The sequence below is a fragment of the Quercus suber genome, unplaced genomic scaffold (assembly GCF_002906115.3).
Source record: "Quercus suber isolate HL8 unplaced genomic scaffold, Cork oak 2.0 scaffold_9, whole genome shotgun sequence".
NCBI lineage: Eukaryota > Viridiplantae > Streptophyta > Magnoliopsida > Fagales > Fagaceae > Quercus > Quercus suber.
Window position 1 is genome coordinate 1,019,354 of NW_027069475.1, and position 17,706 is coordinate 1,037,059.

The following is a 17,706-nucleotide window of genomic DNA, read 5'->3' on the forward strand; positions in this document are numbered from 1 at the left end:
TTGGACTCGTGTCAATTTACGAGGACATTAATGAAGGCGCGTTTCGCGCACCGGAGCGTCAAGCGCGGAATACGAACAGACAAAGGGCGCTTCATAACTGAAAAAGATGGGGCCACGAGTTGGAGGCGAGGTCAATGCCACGTGTAAAGATCACAATCTGACGCAAAGAGGAATCATCTCCAATAAAGCAATCTGAGGACAAACCTATACTTACAAAAATTGAAGTGGTAGACAGAGCCAAGGTATTGCATAGTCCTCGGACCCAAACCTATGGTAAAACTACGCACACCATTATATTTCATTCCTACAAAAATTGAAGTGGTAGACAGAGCCAAGGTATTGCATGGTGGAGCCTGGGTTTGGATACCATTTTGATGCGTGTGGTAATATACTCATTCTTACAAAAATTGAAGTGGTAGACAGAGCCAAGGTATTGCATGGTCCTCGGACCCAAACCTATGGTAAAACTATGCACACCATTATATCTCCTTCTTACAAAAATTGAAGTAGTAGACAGAGCCAAGGTATTGCATGGTCCTCGGACCCAAACCTATGGTAAAACTACGCACACCATTATGTCTCATTCTTACAAAAATTGAAGTGGTAGGCAAAGCCAAGGTATTACATGGTCCTCGGACTCAAACCCATAAAGAAAATGACCGTCCAGATAAAAACTAGAGCGTTACTTAGAATCAAGCTATACCGCGGTATTTAGATTTATATTCGAAGGATAACAGATGGTTTCATGAAGCAAACTCCAGAATGAAGTACGAATATTGAGCAGAGTACAATAGTAACGTGAACAAAAGAAAAGAAAATATCATTAGCTGGAAGAGAAGTATTACGTATTCAAATTCAAAAAGAAAGTATACAATTCCCTTACAACGCCACTGAGGCAAGAAACAAAATGAGGTAAAAGAGGAGATAAACAAATTCGTCCTACGCCGTATACTAGTCTCCTCAATTCAATGAGCAAATTGAATCAATAAGTAAATCAAAAGGCCTGGGCCAAGGCCTAAGAGCTCGATTTCAAAAGGTCCGCTAGAGGACTTGCCAGATCTTGTGGCATTCCCTGACCCTCGGTTGCAACTTCCCCCAACACTCTTTGGGGCTCAACCTCCTCGGATGGCTGACCAGTTAACGGCACATCCGCAGTGGTCCTATCCTGACTTTCAACCGATGGTAAGGAGGACCCCTCCTCAGGAGCAGCAGGTGTAATCTCGCGAATGGCAGTAGGGTAATATACCCTGTCTTCCCTTCTAAGATCAGACGAAGCATTAATCCCTGCTTGGTTGAGGGCTTCATGCCAGGTTTGAGAGCAATAATGCCTGTACACAGTAGGAACTTGAGCCCGAAGGGTGGCTTCAGTCTTAGCCACCCCTTCTGCGAAAGCATCTTCCTTTGCCTCTTCCACAGAGCGCTCAGCGTCTGTTTTTGCAAAAATCGCCTCGTCTCTGGCTCTCACAGCCTCGTCCCTGGCATACTCGGCAACACCTTTGTCATGGATTGCTTTAGTCAAACTTCCCTTCATGTAGGAAATGTCCTCTTTGGCCTTCTGTAATTGACCTTCAACATCTTGCAGTTGGACAGTTTGATCCTCAGCTTGTTTCCTGACCACGGCTAGGTCAGAGACAGCAGTATCCCTGGCCTTTGCCATTTTTGCCAGATCCTCAGTCGCCTTTTTCAGGTCGGCCTCAGATCTCTTAAGAGTTTTGGCCGCCTCCAGGAACTTATCGCGCTCTTGCGCTAAGGCATGACTATGGTCATCAACCTTTTCGCCCAACCTGAAAAGGGCCTGGATAGCCTGCCAATAAAAACAAGCAACTCTGTAAAGAGGAAGAAAAATACTAAGCGACAAAATTTCTAGTAATATGAATAGGCGCCAAGGGACCTACCATGTCTAGATATTTCTTAAGGTCGAGGACAACCTCTACCCCACTCATTTTCTCTAACTCGGCCATATCAGTAGGAAGAAGAAGAGATTTCTCTAGGGCCTCGGCCACGAGAGCCCCCTCGTCTCCGTGAGACTCTCGTATCGACGCGTTATCCATTAGGGGCTGATCGTGGAGCATGGCAGCAGGCAGCCATGCTTGAGCCTGGGGCTGCTGGGAGGTCTTCTTACTCTTCCTTTGATCACCAAGCTTCAATTGCTTTGAAGGCCTGCGAGTCCTACCCTCCTCGGGCGAGGAGTGAGATTTGCTCCCATCCATTGGCTCCTTACCCTTGGAAAGTCTTTTCCTTTTCGGGTCAGGAGACTCAGTAGGAGGGGCTGTTATTGCAGGAACGGAGGACGACCTGGTTTGCATGGTTGGAATCTGAGGCCGAGGTGCTGGGGGCTGGGGCTGCGACCCCCCTGGTACATCCTTCTTGGAACCGCCTTCAAGCAGGTCAAGAAGATTAGTTTGGGGCTGTCTTTTTAAACCCATCTCAGCCTGGGTACCAATTCTTAAGGACTGAAGATCGACTTCAGACAAGTGGGGGTCTCCTAGGTCACCGGGAGGATCCTCAGACTGATCAACTAAGTCAAACACACTATATTCGTCTTCAGAGGAACTCAGTTCAACCACCTCCCTCGCTTTCTCAGATGGTCCTTTCTCGGCCACCGTTACTTGCTGGGATGAGGAGGGACCTGACAGCGGAATGCCTTTAGGTATATAAGACCCCTCAGTAAAGGCAAAACCACTCTCCACCACGGTAATCTGCGTGAGCCGAGGGTCACGAGCTCTAATTACGTGCCGTGGAACTGAGAATGACGTCTGAGCTGGGTCGCACTCGAGGATTTTGTGAGCAGCTCTGACTTGGTTATCAGGTTCATTCAAGAAAAGGTCCGACTTGAGAACGGTCTCCAAATCCGCTTTGTTAACCAGGTGGAAATGACGTGCAAAAGCGTGTGGGTCTGTGAAAAGGAAAGCGAAATTCCTATGGTTAATCAACCAAATCTAGTATACAGGTATAAAACTTGAAAATGTTGAGACCTAGATTATCTTGTATTTCGGATGCCCTACCTGGCTCCCCCTCTGCTGTTAGGCAATGAAAGCCGTCGTACCACTCTCCCGACACTATGAGGAAATCTTCGTTCAACCCCTTATTGGAATCAGGAAGACACTGGATAAGACGAACCCTATCGTCCTTTGTCTTCATATAATATGTCTTACCCCTCAGGTGATGAAGGTTGTAACACCAGTTCACATCATGGTGAGTCAGTCTTAGCCCCATTTTCTCATTCAGGGTATCTACACACCCTAATATCCTAAACACATTCATGGCACACTGAGTAGGGGCCAGGCGAAAATGCCTAAGGTAATTAAGGGTTACCGGCCTCATAGGGATTCTCATCCCTCCTTCTACGAAAGCAACTATCGGGATCACAACTTCACCTTCCCTCCTCCTAAGGTACCATTCTCCCTCTTCACAATACTTCAAATTCACATTATTGGGTATTCCATAGTTAACCCTGAATTTGTTCATCATCTCATCAGACTCGACCAACTTCTTAAACTTACCCATTCCCCAAAGACAACTAAAAGTTCTAAACGAGAAAAAGAAGAGTGAAATCGAGAAATTTTGGGATCACTAGGAAAAGAAGACTTACAGAAATATGACGGAACCCTTCAGATAGTGTGCAAGTCGAGCCAGATTCAAATCAGATGCATCAATAATTGTAAGCGCGAAAATGATGAAACCCTTAGGTTCAAACAAGTATTTAAACTCCCCCTTGGGTTCCCTAAATGTAACCGCTTGCTCATAAAAGCAAAAAATCATGCCGTTGATAGTGGGAAACGTGGTGCCGCCAAAATTTAACGTGGGCGCCCATTAAGTCTTGAAATGCTAAAAACGCGCATTGGGCAGTCAGAAAGCCGCAAGCATCAGTACAAACCAATGTAGGGCAATTCGTCCATGGGCCCGCGAGTATCAAAACCCTCCTTCCCGTCCCGGGGAACGTGCAGCAGGGTTTTGAGGGGCTATTGTGGGGCCTATGAGCCTCACAGCCTCGGCCCATCACGAAACAGGCCCAAGGCCCAGGCCGAGGAGCATAGGCCATTTTTTTTGTTGGTGTTGTTAGGCTAACTTGGGGGAAGCCTCTTTTCCCAATCCACACCGAGGACCACCTCATCCTCGGCCTGACGAGGGGGATTTTAGGGAGGGGCTAACCCCAAAATAAGCTGTCATTCTCACATTTAATGCATTCAACTAACTCCCCCTGGCCGCATTAATGGGGAGGTAAACCCCTTGGCAGGATAACGTTGATCAGAGTGAACCACTTGAGTACCGATAAGGCCTCTGATGGGACGGATGGCCAGATAAGAAGGCAAATAGATGATCAACAGATGGAAAGAGGGGATAGAAAGATGAAAACTATAAAAGAAAAGTTAGTAAAGTAAAGAAAGGAAGGAGAAAGGAGGGAGAACGAGAAGGCCTCCTCGGCCTGTGGCCGAGGAGCATCTCCCCCCTTGAAAGAAAAACTCTTAGCACTTTTCTTCGTTGCAAGAAAATTCATGCTTAGTGATCGACGGGCAGCACCTAAACCTTTCACCCCACTCTCTATAAATGTATTGTTTGGGCTTATTGGGCTGAAAGACCCGTCACCCAGGGTCAATCCAAATTGAGTCCTTACAACACTTATTTTAGGGTGTTCAAAATAGAGCTAATAATTAACAAGAAGGAAAAATTTTTTTTTTTTTCTTTTTGAAGATGTGGCAACTAATGGCTTTTTAGGAAAATTTTAAAAAAAAGTTATTACATAAGATGAAGGAATAGATATTCAGTACTTTTGATAATGAATAGTTATTCCTCATTTTGAAGAATAGCTATTCATAAGAAATAACTACTCATTGTAATAAAAATATAACCAAACAACTGAATAGGTATGCCATAAGAATATTTATTACATTATAGTATCTATTACAATCTACCAAACGTGCTCTTATAAGCAGAATTAAGCCTCAACTCAAGCATAAGAAGTTATCTCATGCATTCAACATATATATTACAGGCATAAAAAACCTAATTATTTCCCAAACACACAATATTAAAAAAAGGGGGGTAAATTACAACTTATCCATTTGTGGTTTGACTGAAATTTAAGTTGCATTCTTGTGGTTTGAAATTTGACAATTTACTAACCTGAGATTTAACCAAATTTTAAGTTGCTTACCAGTGGTTTAAAATCCCATGATGCAAATGTTCTATTGGATTTTTTTTTTTTTGATCTTATCAGAATTGTATTTTTATATTTTTTTGTGTTTTTGGAGGAGATAGACATAATGTGGAGCAAAATTACATATTTAACTATGTTTTTAACGGATTACAGAACTCTAATTTAGTTAACCCTAGATAGGTAAAGTATCAAATTTCAAACCACATGTAGGCAACTTAAATTTTAATCAAATCACATGTAATTAATTTGTTATTTGTTAAAAACAAAAAGTATTTTTAATTCTTTTTACCTATTATCCAAGAAAAAAAGGGGTGACCAAAAAAAAAAAAGCAAAAATCTTGAAAAATGTTTCCCACAAGTTTGGGACCTGTTTAGTACATGCGTTTAAATAACCATTTTCAATTTTTTTGAAAATAAGGCTTTGGGCTTTTGACTTCTGAGTTTCTGATTCCATTATAAAAGGGAAACCCAAAAAAGAAAAAAAAGAAAAGAAAAGAAAATTCTCACTCTCTCTAACTGCGCTAGAACCTTCCAATATGTCTGAAAATTAGGGTTTATCTCAAGGGTTTATCTCACTCAAGAGTCAAAACTATTATAGCTTCTCTAACCCCTAATTCCCAAACCCTAATCCCCAAAAATTCAAACCCCCAATACACACGCAAAAGCAATGGCTCGCTCCAATGGTGTGAGGCTTATCCGCTGCCTCGCTCGTCGCTCTCTCGCCTCCAATTTCTTCCACCAATCCAGGGCCGCCACAGTACGCGCTCTCTTTCTTCAATCCCACTTCGATTTTCAAATCAGTTCCCTAATTTTTTTAGATCAGCTTGTGAAAAAAGTTTGAATTTTTGGCCATTTGGTTTTGTGGGGTTTTGAATTTTGCAGATATACGAGACGGTGTGTAAAGGGGCATATAGGAATTTCAATTCTGGGGTTTGTAACCCTTCTCGGATTCTTGGGAATTACACTTCCAAAAATGGTAACTTCAATTTTTGTTTGTTGGGGTTTTGAGAATTCGGGAATATGAAAATAAAAATGAAATTTTTTGAAGTTTGAATGAATAATACCCAATATCCCATTTCAACTTAGGATTTTATTTGTCAGGTTCAATTCTTGTTTTATTAAGCTTTCATTTCCTGAGTTTTGTTTGCAACAAAGTGAGCAAGTGTGCTTGTTTTTGTACTGATTATTGGCTTAATTTATTTGAAGATAGTATGTTTTTAATAATATTGAGCTAATGGTTTGTGTATTGTGATATGCAGTTAGTCAGAAAAATTGGTTGCTATTGGGAGCTCTGAATGCCAATTGTGGCTCAGCTAGATTAATTCATGGCACTGTGACTTAGACTCATGGCCTAACAAGCCACAGTGGAAGCATAAACCCAGAAGCCTCTCGTATTGGAATGCCACCCAAACTTGATCACCTTCTGGACTGAGCACAGGGGCACCACGCTGTATTGGTTTATCTATTGGCATCTCTACTCGGATACGAAGGAACCTCGCTTGGTCCGACGCAATTGCCTTGCAATCCACCTCAATACTCGGCCAATTGCCCTCGCTATATCTCTGCCTGCTTCTTCATTAATAAGGTCGAGCAGCAATCCCCACACTTGGACCCAAATCGGCACAGATTGAAAGTTAACTGAGAAAGCCGTCATCCCTTTCTCCCATCAGTGAAGTAATAACAGATGGTTATCAAAACTCCATGGACCTTTGTTAAGCACCCACACTAATTGGCTCTCGATGGCAAATTTAAACTGTATAAGTCCATCCCCAACATCCGTAATCTTCAAGTCGCTGCCCATCTTCCATACTGACCTCAAGAGATTTTATGTTGCCCTAAGGTTTATTGGTTTGGTCGTGAGGAACCTACCTAATAGACTCAAGGAGCATTCTTCTAATATTTGTTTACAATGCTCAAAACGAACCTGTATGACCTCACCCTCCTCCGGTGTCAAACTCACTCATCGTAATCGTTCTATGAAATCCGAATCCATGTTAAGCAAACACAATACTGGTGCAACTCTAATGGAAAGGATCTATAGCGAAAGTGTGTACCCTTGTCCCACAAAGAGTAGGAAGAAAGTCTCACCCAAGATGAGAAGGAGAGCTCCTAACGAGAGGAGAAGAAAAAGTTAAACAACAAACTTAAATAAATAAAAACACTTTAAAGTTTAAAACCTCGCTAGATTGGGGTTTTGTTTTTTTGGTAAAAGTATAAAGTATAACGTGTCTCATTTAAAAGTCTGAGATTTAGCGTCCGTTTGGATATAACTGAAAACTGAAAACACTGTAACAAAATAATTTTTAAATGTGTGAATAGTATGGACAAAAAGTCAACAAGTGTGGCTACTGTTCATTGAACAGTAGCCGCACAGTAACTGCGTTACTCCCTCACACGCCTGGGAAAAAAAAAAAAAAAAACCGCAGAACAAAAACGCAAACGCCATTTTCTGTAGAATCCAAACGGGCCTTTAGTGTGTCGCAGGAAATAAAACTCTAAGATTTTTTTAAGTCTTGTCTCTTCTTTTTCTCCCCTCTTTAATTTCACATTTTTATATACAAAGACATGGAAAATTTCTGGCTGGTTTTTATGGTATATGTGTATTATGTATTTAGAACATGTATAAAGAATACTGATATTTGACTCTGATTTCTTTTCTTTTTTGATAAGTAATATTTACCTCTGATTTGTAGATCACACGTTTGCATGATTGTTTCTTTAATTATAGAATGAAGAAGTGCACTGAAAATTTAAAGAGAAAAAATCTGCTTGTATGGATCACTGTAATGTTATACCTTGAATATTTGGAGTGTGGCATTATTGTTATACCTTAAACATTTTAGATGGAGATGTGAATCTTTTGGAACACAAAGAAATTGGATAGATGTCGTTTTTTGGATAACACAAAAAAGGATAGAAAAAACTTGCATGGAATTAAATTTTTCTAATTGCATGTTCATATTCTTTTCATAGTATAAACCTTTGAAAGATGTCCTATATATAATATGAGCATTATTGGAAGAGTATTTCTTGTTCCTTATGGGGAGTTCTGTTAACACTGTTCTTAAGAGCATTCTTCCCTTTTCTATAACCATGGAGTTTTGTTATCTTTTTACATGAGGGAATTGGTGTTCTTCAATTTGATAAGCTCACAAGAAGAAGACCCAGTCAAATCCATTAAACTGGTGGTTTTGTATAAACCTGGGCCCACAATTGGGCTGTTACAACAACTTGGAGCTTGAATACACACGCACACACTTTTAGATTTAAATGGCAGATGGTATGTGTTCAATCCAAAATATTATGCATACAATTGCAGTTCTTAGTTACTAGGATGAACAACTATAGTCCGACATTGAAAATCAAACAATTTACTGTGGAAAGTGGGCTTTAATCACATGTTGAAAATCTTAATGTCTTGATGAATTATCCTGTTTACTTTTTTATTTGAGTGAGCAAATCAACTAGCTTTGCCTTTATATTTGCATCTAAGTAAAACTACTCTGTATAATATTACCTAATTGTGCATTTTAGAAACTACATTAGCTTTCCATTTTTTAACATAATTCAGCACTTTTCTTCCTATCACTTTAGTCTTTATCTGTAGTTGCATTGTCTGTACACACTATCTTATAGCTTGGCCATGAGGCATATGTACAACAAGGAGACAGTGGCGTTCCCAATGATTTTCATAATCCATTTAAAGATTTCTTCCAAGACAATGTAAGTACATTCTTTCAGAATTGTTCTATTGGTTTTAGTTTTATCGATTTGTGGCTTTATTTTGTCAATGCTTTTATTGTATAAGTGCTGCTTAACTACTCTCTTTATTTTTTTTATTTTTTTTTCCTTGAGTGCTGCCTTCTTTAGTTTTAGTTGTATTGAAAATTTGGGCATTGCTTGTTTTGGTGCTAAATAACATTTATAGAATTCAAAAATTGTTCACACCACAAATGCTAGGGAAGCAAACTCTCACCAAGTCCGCATCTACTGCTAAGGAAAAAAAGGCAGGGGTCAGATAATTGTACACAGTATCCTGTCTTTGCTTCGGGGCCTCTTGCTAATGCATTTGCCACCAGATAAGTGGTCCATCTTCACTTGCTCCATTAATGCATGGAGTACCTGCACCATAATAGTAGGGCCATGGAAAAACAAATCTTTCTGAGTTGCATCCATTAGTTCCACAACAATTTCATCATACACTTCATCATAAATTTTTTTTTTTTTTTGGATAAATACACTTAATTATAATTCTTATAAAGCCTAGTGGAAACATTATCTGCATTTGTACTTTGTAGCTTTGCTGTTTATGCTAATGCCCACAGTTTGGCTAAAAAAATTTGTGTGACATATAAAAAAATTTGCTCACACAAATTTGTGTGACATATAAGGTCAAGTTCGCCCACGTTTTTCCTTTGAAACTATTGTGTTCCATTGGTTTCTTAGATCATCATATCTTGTATCATTTAAATTTCTGCACTTGCATAATAATATTGATGATTATGTTTTTAGCCTAAATCTTCCAAAATAGATATAATAATTAACTTGGATTTAAAATTGGTTAAATATAATGTTTTGAAAGGGGTCTAAAATTAAAATGCACAATCTTCGTAGTTAGAACAACATAGCCAAATTCAAAATTTACACAACTGATACATTTATTCAAAGTTCAAACTTTAGATTCAAAATCCACAAGGAAGAGACACATACATGTAACCATTATAATGCAAGGCTATGCGAGCTTGAAATTGAACAACTTACGGTAATAAACCACAACAAAACAGTAACAATTGTCAATGCACACCTCAATGAAGTTAAACCACACCCTACGCCAGTAAGGATTTATGTAGAGAACTGCAACAAGTCCCAACAACACTGTTATGTAAACCACCACAAAGCTTATGTAGAAGACAGCCATGTCAATGAAACTACCACCATCTTCCCCATCATGATCCACTAGCATTGTAGACGGAGCTCCGATTTTGGTGCAATCATGTAATGGAGGTCCACACAAAAGAGGATAACCCTCATAACTACTTTCACCAAAAGTCCCGAATTGATTTTTTCTTTCTGGTGTTGTACCTGATAAGTTATTATGTGCCACACTGAAGACTGCTAGAAAGGTAATTTCGGTCAATTCAGTTGGAATTTTACCACTTAAATTGTTATAGGAAAGATCCAAACTCTCCATCAGCTTCAAGTTTGAGAATGTTGTAGGGATTGGTCCAGTTAGATTGTTGTGTGATAAGTTCATTGCCCGGATGGTGCTCATCATTCCAAGTTGAGTTGGGATTTCACCTACTAACTTGTTGCATGAAAGGTCAATTCCAAACATGTAGTTGAGAATGTCTCCATGATAGGAGTCAATTCTATTCTTTGTTGTGAACTCTGCTTCATCTATCTCACTTACATCTGTCAACAAATAACCTCTATGATTCCAGTCTTTCATATTTGTTGATTTTGTCTTCAAGTATGGCATTCTAATACTGTACTTAGAAAACCCTACCAAGAAACCTCTAACAATAGGCTTTTGGGTGGATGCCACGAAAGTAATGTTACTCAAGCAATGTGGTATTGTACCTGAAAATTTATTGTAGGAAAGATCCAACAAGTTTAAGTTTTGCAAAAGGCATAATTGATTTGGAATCCTACCTTCTAAATGATTTTCTCTCAAAAGAAGAATGCTCAAGGATGAGAGGTTGCCGATCCAATCAGGAATGTTTCCAATTAGGAGCTTATCTCGAAGATTTAATGTAACTAGATTATAGTTGTTTTTGAACGCACATGGAATTGGACCGCTCAACCAATTTTTATTCAGATAAACTGATCTAATATATGATGAATTGAAGCAAGATGGAATAGAGCCGGATAGATTGTTCTCGGAAAGGTCAAGAAATTCAAGTCCAACAAATTTGCACCACTCGACTGGAGTAGGACCTTCAAGTTGATTTTGGCCATAACAAGGTCAAATAAATTAGATATGTTCCCCAACCACGTTGGAAGCATGCCTGAAAAATGGTTATTACTAAAATCAATTGTCAGAAGATAATTTAATTTTGAGATGCTCTTTGGGATCATTCCCGAGAAGTGATTGTTATCCAAAAGTAAAAACTCTAAATTAGTCAGATTGAAATGGGTGGGAAATATTTGGCCACTGAAGTTATTATATGACAATTTGAGAAAATATAAGTTGTGGCAGCCCATTCCGAAATGCATTGGTATTGTTCCTGATAAATGATTCTCAGACAAGTCTAGAACTTGTAAGAAAACCAATTTCCCAAAAGAAGAAGGTATACTACCTTCAAATGCATTTTTAGACATGTTTAAATATTCTAAATTTGGAAAAATTAAACCAAAATTTATGGGGATTGGACCCTGTAAGTGATTATCTGAAATATCTATGTTCCTAATGTTGTGACAAATATCATATGGCAGCATGAAAGGCCCCGTGAAAGAGTTATTATTTAAGAAAAGGGACTCCAATTTTGTATTGATTTCTAGCAACCAAGTGGGAAACTTTCCGACCAAATTATTGTGAGAGAGATCAATCACTACCAACTCATATTGGTAATGAAGAAATCTAGGAGTTGTGCCCTTGACATTGAGTCCGTTAGACTCAAAAACTGCAATTGGAAGGTTGGAATCCCAGTATGAGAGTTAGGTTCAAAGGCAATTTTATTGTTATCACTTAATAAGTCCTTAAGATTTGAGAGGTTAGAAAAGGTGGACATTGTGGCTGGGATCAAGAAGTCGTTATTTGACAGGGAGAGGTGCTCAAGTGATGTCAAACTTGGTAGTGGGGAGTGAGCAATGTTCCCGGTGAAGTGATTGTTAGAGAGATCCAATACTTGAAGTGATGTCAAGTTTGCCATACATGAAGGTAGTATCCCTTCAAAATTATTGTAGCTGAGGTCTATCTCTTGGAGCTTCCTAAGTTCACACCAGCCTGTAAAATGAGATTAGTATCGATTAGATTCTAGTATTGTAGCTTTCCTAAATAATATCATTGTGAAAGCAACCTACCTTGTGCAGGTAAGCTACCGTTGAGATTACAGAATTGCACTGACAATACTTTAAGAGAATACATAACTCCAACTTTGTGAAGGAAGCTGCTATCAATTGATGAATCATCCAAGTACAGCTGCTGTAGGTTGTTTAGTGCACCTAACTCTAAAATAATAATAAAATTTTTAGACATGGAAATTGTAAAAAAAAAATTATTAATATGGTATACTATGAAATAGTTACTACTGTTTGCAAGATATGTGGCATGCTATATGTAAAGTTTAAATAAAAGCAATATATACATATTTTGGTTTAACAAATCCAAGAAAGAATTAGAAATGTCCACTTTGTTTTTATCATCAACATCATCAGTGAGAGGAGTGAAAAGTGAATAATTTTTCCATAGAAAAAGACATTTTTCCTATTTAGGTGAAATTTTATAACAAGAATGTCAACAAATTTAAAAGTAAATACTTCTATTACGACTTTTTAATCGTTCCTTTTTTTCTAAAATCCATAATCTGTACAATATGGTTTTCAAAAGCATGAAATAAACTTTCAATGTCTGAAACTGCTGCTTTTGTTATTTTCTTGAGAAAGTGGCAAAGTAAACATGACAACCATTTTTCGAGTTCCATTGGTCTTCAAATATGTGCATAAACTGATTGAGTTAGAAAAGATCTCTATGTTCTTTCGAAGACTATGGAATTTTAACAAGTGATTCCAAATCATTATAACTAGAATTGCAAGAGATGCAAAATTATTATCTAGAAAAATAAAGGATTTGAAAATGTAATACGAAATTTATTTTAAATTACAAAAGAATCATGTGTTAGGATGGTTCCAATGTTAAGGAACACAAGTTTTGTTTCATTTCTTTTAAAGAAATTTCATGAAAAATATTTATAAAAAGTTTATAATAGGTTATGGTTTTCTAAAATTATGCTGGTAATGATTATCTTACTGTGTATGTAAAAGTCTAAGAATTGTATAACTTACCTTTAGTAGTATACGATCCATCCAAATTGTTGTTTCCAATGTTTAATATCTTCAATGATGGGAAGGCAGCTAATGACTCAAGAATTCGTGCACTAAAATTGTTGTAACTCAAATCTAGGACTTGCAACTTACTTAAGCTGTTTGAATCTATAGGGAAAAATAAAATATTTTATAAATAAATAATGTTGCAGTTTCATTAGGCATATGGCATACCATGTTAAATAAGGATTTTATTTTAATTCGTGAACATGTATTTGACAACCTGTCATACCTTTCATTGTCACGAAGTCATTGATATAATGATTTCCGTGCAAGTAGAGCTCCTCCAAGTTGTTAAATGCTTTGAAGTCTACATGAAAAAATAAATTAATTAAAAGATTGTAGATTTTTTAGAAGTTCAATTTGTCTAGATTAAAGGTTGAATCTCAATTTGAGAATCTTAATTTCATTTTGTTAACAAGGATTGTAATGTTCATTTCCATTTGCTAGCTGTTTGGGTTTCTTGTATGTGGTGTTTGGACTTCTTGTACACAATCACTCCCATACCTAATTTCATAATTTGCTGACTTGTGTGAGTTTGAGTGGTCTGCACTCTGCATGAAGTAGTGAGTCGCATAAAGTAGAAAATATCCACCATTCATAGTGACACAACTTAGTAAATTGTAAAATTAAATGTGTGATTGATTATGTCACTAGAATTATTCCTCTTGAACTATCTCATTCATCCATTCCGTTATCTTAGAGGATGAAGATAGTTTGGACTTTGGATCAAATGACTTTTTGTTGTTGTTTTATTTTTGTTTAATGATACTTAATTAGTCAGCTTAAAAAAAGAGTCATCATTGACTAACATTATATTATATAATTGAATGACTCTGCTAATATTTTAGTCTAATTGTTCTATATTTGATGATGTATCTTTTTTTTCCTTTTGCCCCATATCCATCAATGGAATGGCCTATAACTTGACCCACTGGGCTTGTTTTTGTTATCCTTATTTACCCAAAATAAAAAGGGCATGTGAATGTGTGTGTGTGTGTGTGTGTGTGTCTTTTTTTTCTTTTCTTTTTTTTTTTATTTTAATGTTGTCATACAATAGTTTGTCATTTTTACCTATTTTCCCCCTAAATTTTGTCAGTGTTTCAACTTCAAGAGCTCTCATGGGTTATTAGAATGATTTTTCTAATTTATGACATGCCAGGTTCCAAATTTTATCACTTACCAAAAAGCAAAGTTCCAAACTTTATTACTGACTTATTGTTACCTATTCTTTTTCTTCATTTGGAATGCCAAGTCACACTTTTTTTTTTTCACATTATCTGAGATTGTTACCTAAGCATCCAATCATCCATGACATTTCCATACACCTCCTGGGAATCGCGGCAATAAATAAGCACGGAATTCAATTATTTGATTAATCTTCGCATTTAATAGGGTATAATAACCCTATTAATAGTATACCCAATGCAAGGTTTAATTTTTCATTAAACGGGACTTTAAATATGTCTAATAAATAAATATAACAAGCGACGCAAAACTTCACGGTGGGATTTGAACACGGACTTTTGGACCAGTGCCTAAAATAGTAAAATCCGGCGCCTTAGGCCTGTCGGCCAAACTGTCCACATATTGTCATACTATCTATCTTAAATTTATTAATAATTAATTGTTATGGTGTCTTAAGATGTCTAACAATATATATATATATATATATAGGGTCATTCTACCGTACCCCCCCAAAAAAAGGGGGGGTACGGTACCCACCTATATAAGGGCATGTGAATGTTTGTGTGTGTGGTTTTTTTTTTTTTTTTTTTTAATGTCGTCATATAATAGTTTGCCATTTTTACCTATTTTCCCCCTAAATTTTGTCAGTGTTTCAACTTCAAGAGCTCTCATGGGTTATTAGGATGATTTTTCTAATTTATGACATGCTAGGTTCCAAATTTTATCACTTACCAAAAAGCAAAGTTCCAAACTTTATTACTGACTTATTGTTACCTATTCTTTTTCTTCATTTGGAATGCCAAGTCACACTTCTTTTTTCACATTATCTGAGATTGTTACCTAAGCATCCAATCATCCATGATATTTCCATACACCTCCTGGGAATCACGGCAATAAATAAGCACGGAATTTAATCATTTGAATCTTTGCATTTAATAGGGTATAATAACCCTATTAATAGTATACCCAATGCAAGGTATAATAACCCTATTAATAGCACCCGTTAACAGCACCCTTCTTCATTAAAAGGGACTTTAAATGTGTCTAATAAATAAAGATAACAGGCTACGCAATGGGATTTGAACACGGACTTTTGGACCAGTGCCTAAAATAGTAAAATCCGGCTCCTTAGGCCTGTCGGCCAAACTGTCCACATATTGTCATACTATCTATCTTAAATTTATTAATAATTAATTGTTATGGAGTCTTAAGACGTCTTAAATATAGGGTAGACTAAGAAATAACTTTATATCAAATCATTTTAATTTATGTCAAATTTTTTACCAACTTTTTAAGATATAGAGCCAATAAAACTAATTTTTTGAATTTCACTTGTCATTTAAGTAATATTTTCAGTCACGTCATTAATATATACTAATTTTTAATGAGATGTGCTACGTTCACAATATTTTTACAACAAATCATAGCTGGTTAGTTGTTACTGGTTTAAATTTGAACCTAACACTAAGATTACTTTTTTGCCCCAATAATAACAACCAATAACAACCTGCCACTTATGATTATTGTGAAAATATTGTAAAAATGTTGTAAACATATCATTTCTCATTTTAATTAGGTGAAAGTGCCCACTAACATTTCTCAATAATATAAATGGCCAGTAATTTAGTCTTTCTTAAAGGAACTACAGTTCCATAGATAAACATTTAAAAGAACTAACGAAAAAAAAAAGTTGAAATTTAGTTGTATAAATCTCAATAATTAATATAGGAGGGAAATAAAAAAAATAAAAAAATTATGTTCTCAATAAGCATGAAACACTCTTCTAATCTTATTCATTTGCAAATTAATTAATGATAATTTTACCTTGGATGTGGATTGATCCATTCAAATTGTTGAAATCCAAATGTAGTTCCTTGAGCGAAGCAATAGTACCACTAAAGGATTGTAAAATGCTGTTATTAAAACTATTAGAACGCAAGTGAAGCACTTCTAGCTTGCCCAACGTAGAGAATCTTTCAAAACCTGCAATTTAGATGCTTCAATTGCATGTTGGCAACTATATATTCCCACAAAACAGTATAAAATGATTCTAATATGCGACTAATTTTTTTAACGTCCATTAAAAAAAAAAAAAAAACAAAGAGATAATAGAAAAAAGTAAAATATTGACAAATACTACCTACTTTTCTTAAGATATAAATTTAGTACCTTCATTTAGGATCCATCCAGAAATGGAATTAGAACTCAAATCGAGGTACTGGAGCTCTTCAAATGGAAGAAACAAAGAGGCATTAAAGTACCAACCTCCCTCACTTTCTCTACTCGAATAAGACATTGTACTATTAAGAGTAAGGTGGATTACACGGCCAATAGTGATGTTGCACTTGACTCTTTCCCACTCACAACAATCACTCTCTTTGTCGGCTGAGTCCCAATGAGGAAAATAATATTCATCGGTACTGTTGACAATGGAAGCTTTGAGTTCCAAGAGAGCAATTCTCTCTTGCTCCCAGCAACCAAAGCACCCATTCATACGAAAATGAACCAAAACTAACACCACCGGCCACCACCAATAACGTCTCAACTCCATTACTTATTCCTTTTCCGATTTTCTGCAACAATAAGACTGACAAAGTTTTTGCTCAACTCTGATTTATACTCCTAAGCAAAATAGGTCTTGAGTTGAAATAGCACTACCACCACCATCTTATATATACCCACTACACGTACCACTTTCTCAAATCATATCTTGTGCTTTTTCCAAAAGCAAAAAGTTACATCCACTATTTGAGATGACTTGGACTAATTAAGTCTTCTCTTTTGGTTAAAGACTAATTAAGTCTTCGCAATGTGCATCATGTGTCTTTCCAGTTTCCACCCAGCTACGAATCCTAAGATAATGATTTTTTCTAAATAAAAAAGGTGCAAGAGCCTACGATAATGATTTAAGAGCCTATTCATTGTTTTTTGTCCGGCCGGCCTGAACAGTGTGGTCTCATACAAAGTTGTGAATAACTCTCTGATAAAGTTCAAAGTTTTGAATAAACGCTTTCCACTCTTCAAAACTTTGTGTTTGTCTACCGACACAGCCGTGTATTGTAGGCTTTAGCCTTAAATTTTAAATTTTTTTTTCTATTTTATTTATTTTCTATTTAACATATTCTAACAATAGGTGTATCTTGTTTAGGAAAAAAAAATAAAAATAAAAATCTACATATAATTATTATTATTGAAATATATTATGTGAGACAAATAAAATTATAATTATAATAAAGACTTTTAAATATATGTGTGTATATATATATATATATAAAATATAAAATTAACCATAATTTTTTTTTTTTTTTTTTTTTTTT

The 17,706-nt window shown here is 36.5% G+C and overlaps 3 protein-coding genes and 1 long non-coding RNA gene across 4 annotated transcripts; 2 read left to right on the forward strand and 2 right to left on the reverse strand.

Annotated features, from left to right (window-relative positions):
* Positions 1–5,628: 5,628 nt before the first annotated feature.
* On the forward strand, positions 5,629–6,500 carry LOC112004873 (chaperone protein dnaJ GFA2, mitochondrial). Its single transcript, XM_024037114.2, has 3 exons — positions 5,629–5,915; positions 6,041–6,134; positions 6,418–6,500. The coding sequence occupies exons 1-3, from the start codon at positions 5,826–5,828 to the stop codon at positions 6,498–6,500; spliced, it is 267 nt and encodes an 88-aa protein (XP_023892882.2). The 5' UTR covers positions 5,629–5,825.
* Positions 6,500–9,669, forward strand: LOC136068866 (uncharacterized). The gene is made up of 2 exons (XR_010630170.1): positions 6,500–8,881; positions 9,119–9,669. It is a non-coding gene; the product is annotated as an uncharacterized LOC136068866 (long non-coding RNA).
* Positions 9,670–9,789: 120 nt separating this feature from the next.
* Positions 9,790–12,362, reverse strand: LOC111985153 (cuscuta receptor 1). The gene is given in 4 exon segments (XM_024016799.2): positions 9,790–11,110; positions 11,113–11,751; positions 11,754–12,104; positions 12,182–12,362. Coding segments are annotated over 4 exon segments (2,385 nt in total). The 5' UTR covers positions 12,357–12,362; the 3' UTR covers positions 9,790–9,890.
* A 1,030-nt stretch (positions 12,363–13,392) lies between these two features.
* LOC112016349 (receptor-like protein 9a) lies at positions 13,393–17,023 on the reverse strand. The gene is made up of 3 exons (XM_065776645.1): positions 16,559–17,023; positions 16,214–16,372; positions 13,393–13,511 (listed from the first exon to the last, which is right to left on the reverse strand). Exons 1-3 carry the CDS (start codon positions 16,938–16,940, stop codon positions 13,393–13,395), a joined length of 660 nt encoding a protein of 219 aa, XP_065632717.1. The 5' UTR covers positions 16,941–17,023.
* Between the last annotated feature and the right edge of the window lie 683 nt (positions 17,024–17,706).

What these genes read in the sequence shown, in the direction of transcription:
- LOC112004873 (XM_024037114.2), top strand. Translation starts at nt 5,826, where the DNA reads ATGGCTCGCTCCAATGGTGTGAGGCTTATCCGCTGCCTCGCTCGTCGC. An exon ending in ACCAATCCAGGGCCGCCACA is followed by an intron (nt 5,916 to 6,040) that starts GTACGCGCTCTC and finishes TGAATTTTGCAG; the next exon opens with ATATACGAGACGGTGTGTAA. An exon ending in GAATTACACTTCCAAAAATG is followed by an intron (nt 6,135 to 6,417) that starts GTAACTTCAATT and finishes TGTGATATGCAG; the next exon opens with TTAGTCAGAAAAATTGGTTG.
- LOC112016349 (XM_065776645.1), bottom strand. Translation starts at nt 16,940, where the DNA reads ATGGAGTTGAGACGTTATTGGTGGTGGCCGGTGGTGTTAGTTTTGGTT. An exon ending in TGGATGGATCCTAAATGAAG is followed by an intron (nt 16,373 to 16,558) that starts GTACTAAATTTA and finishes TCTAAATTGCAG; the next exon opens with GTTTTGAAAGATTCTCTACG. An exon ending in TGGATCAATCCACATCCAAG is followed by an intron (nt 13,512 to 16,213) that starts GTAAAATTATCA and finishes TTTTTCATGTAG; the next exon opens with ACTTCAAAGCATTTAACAAC.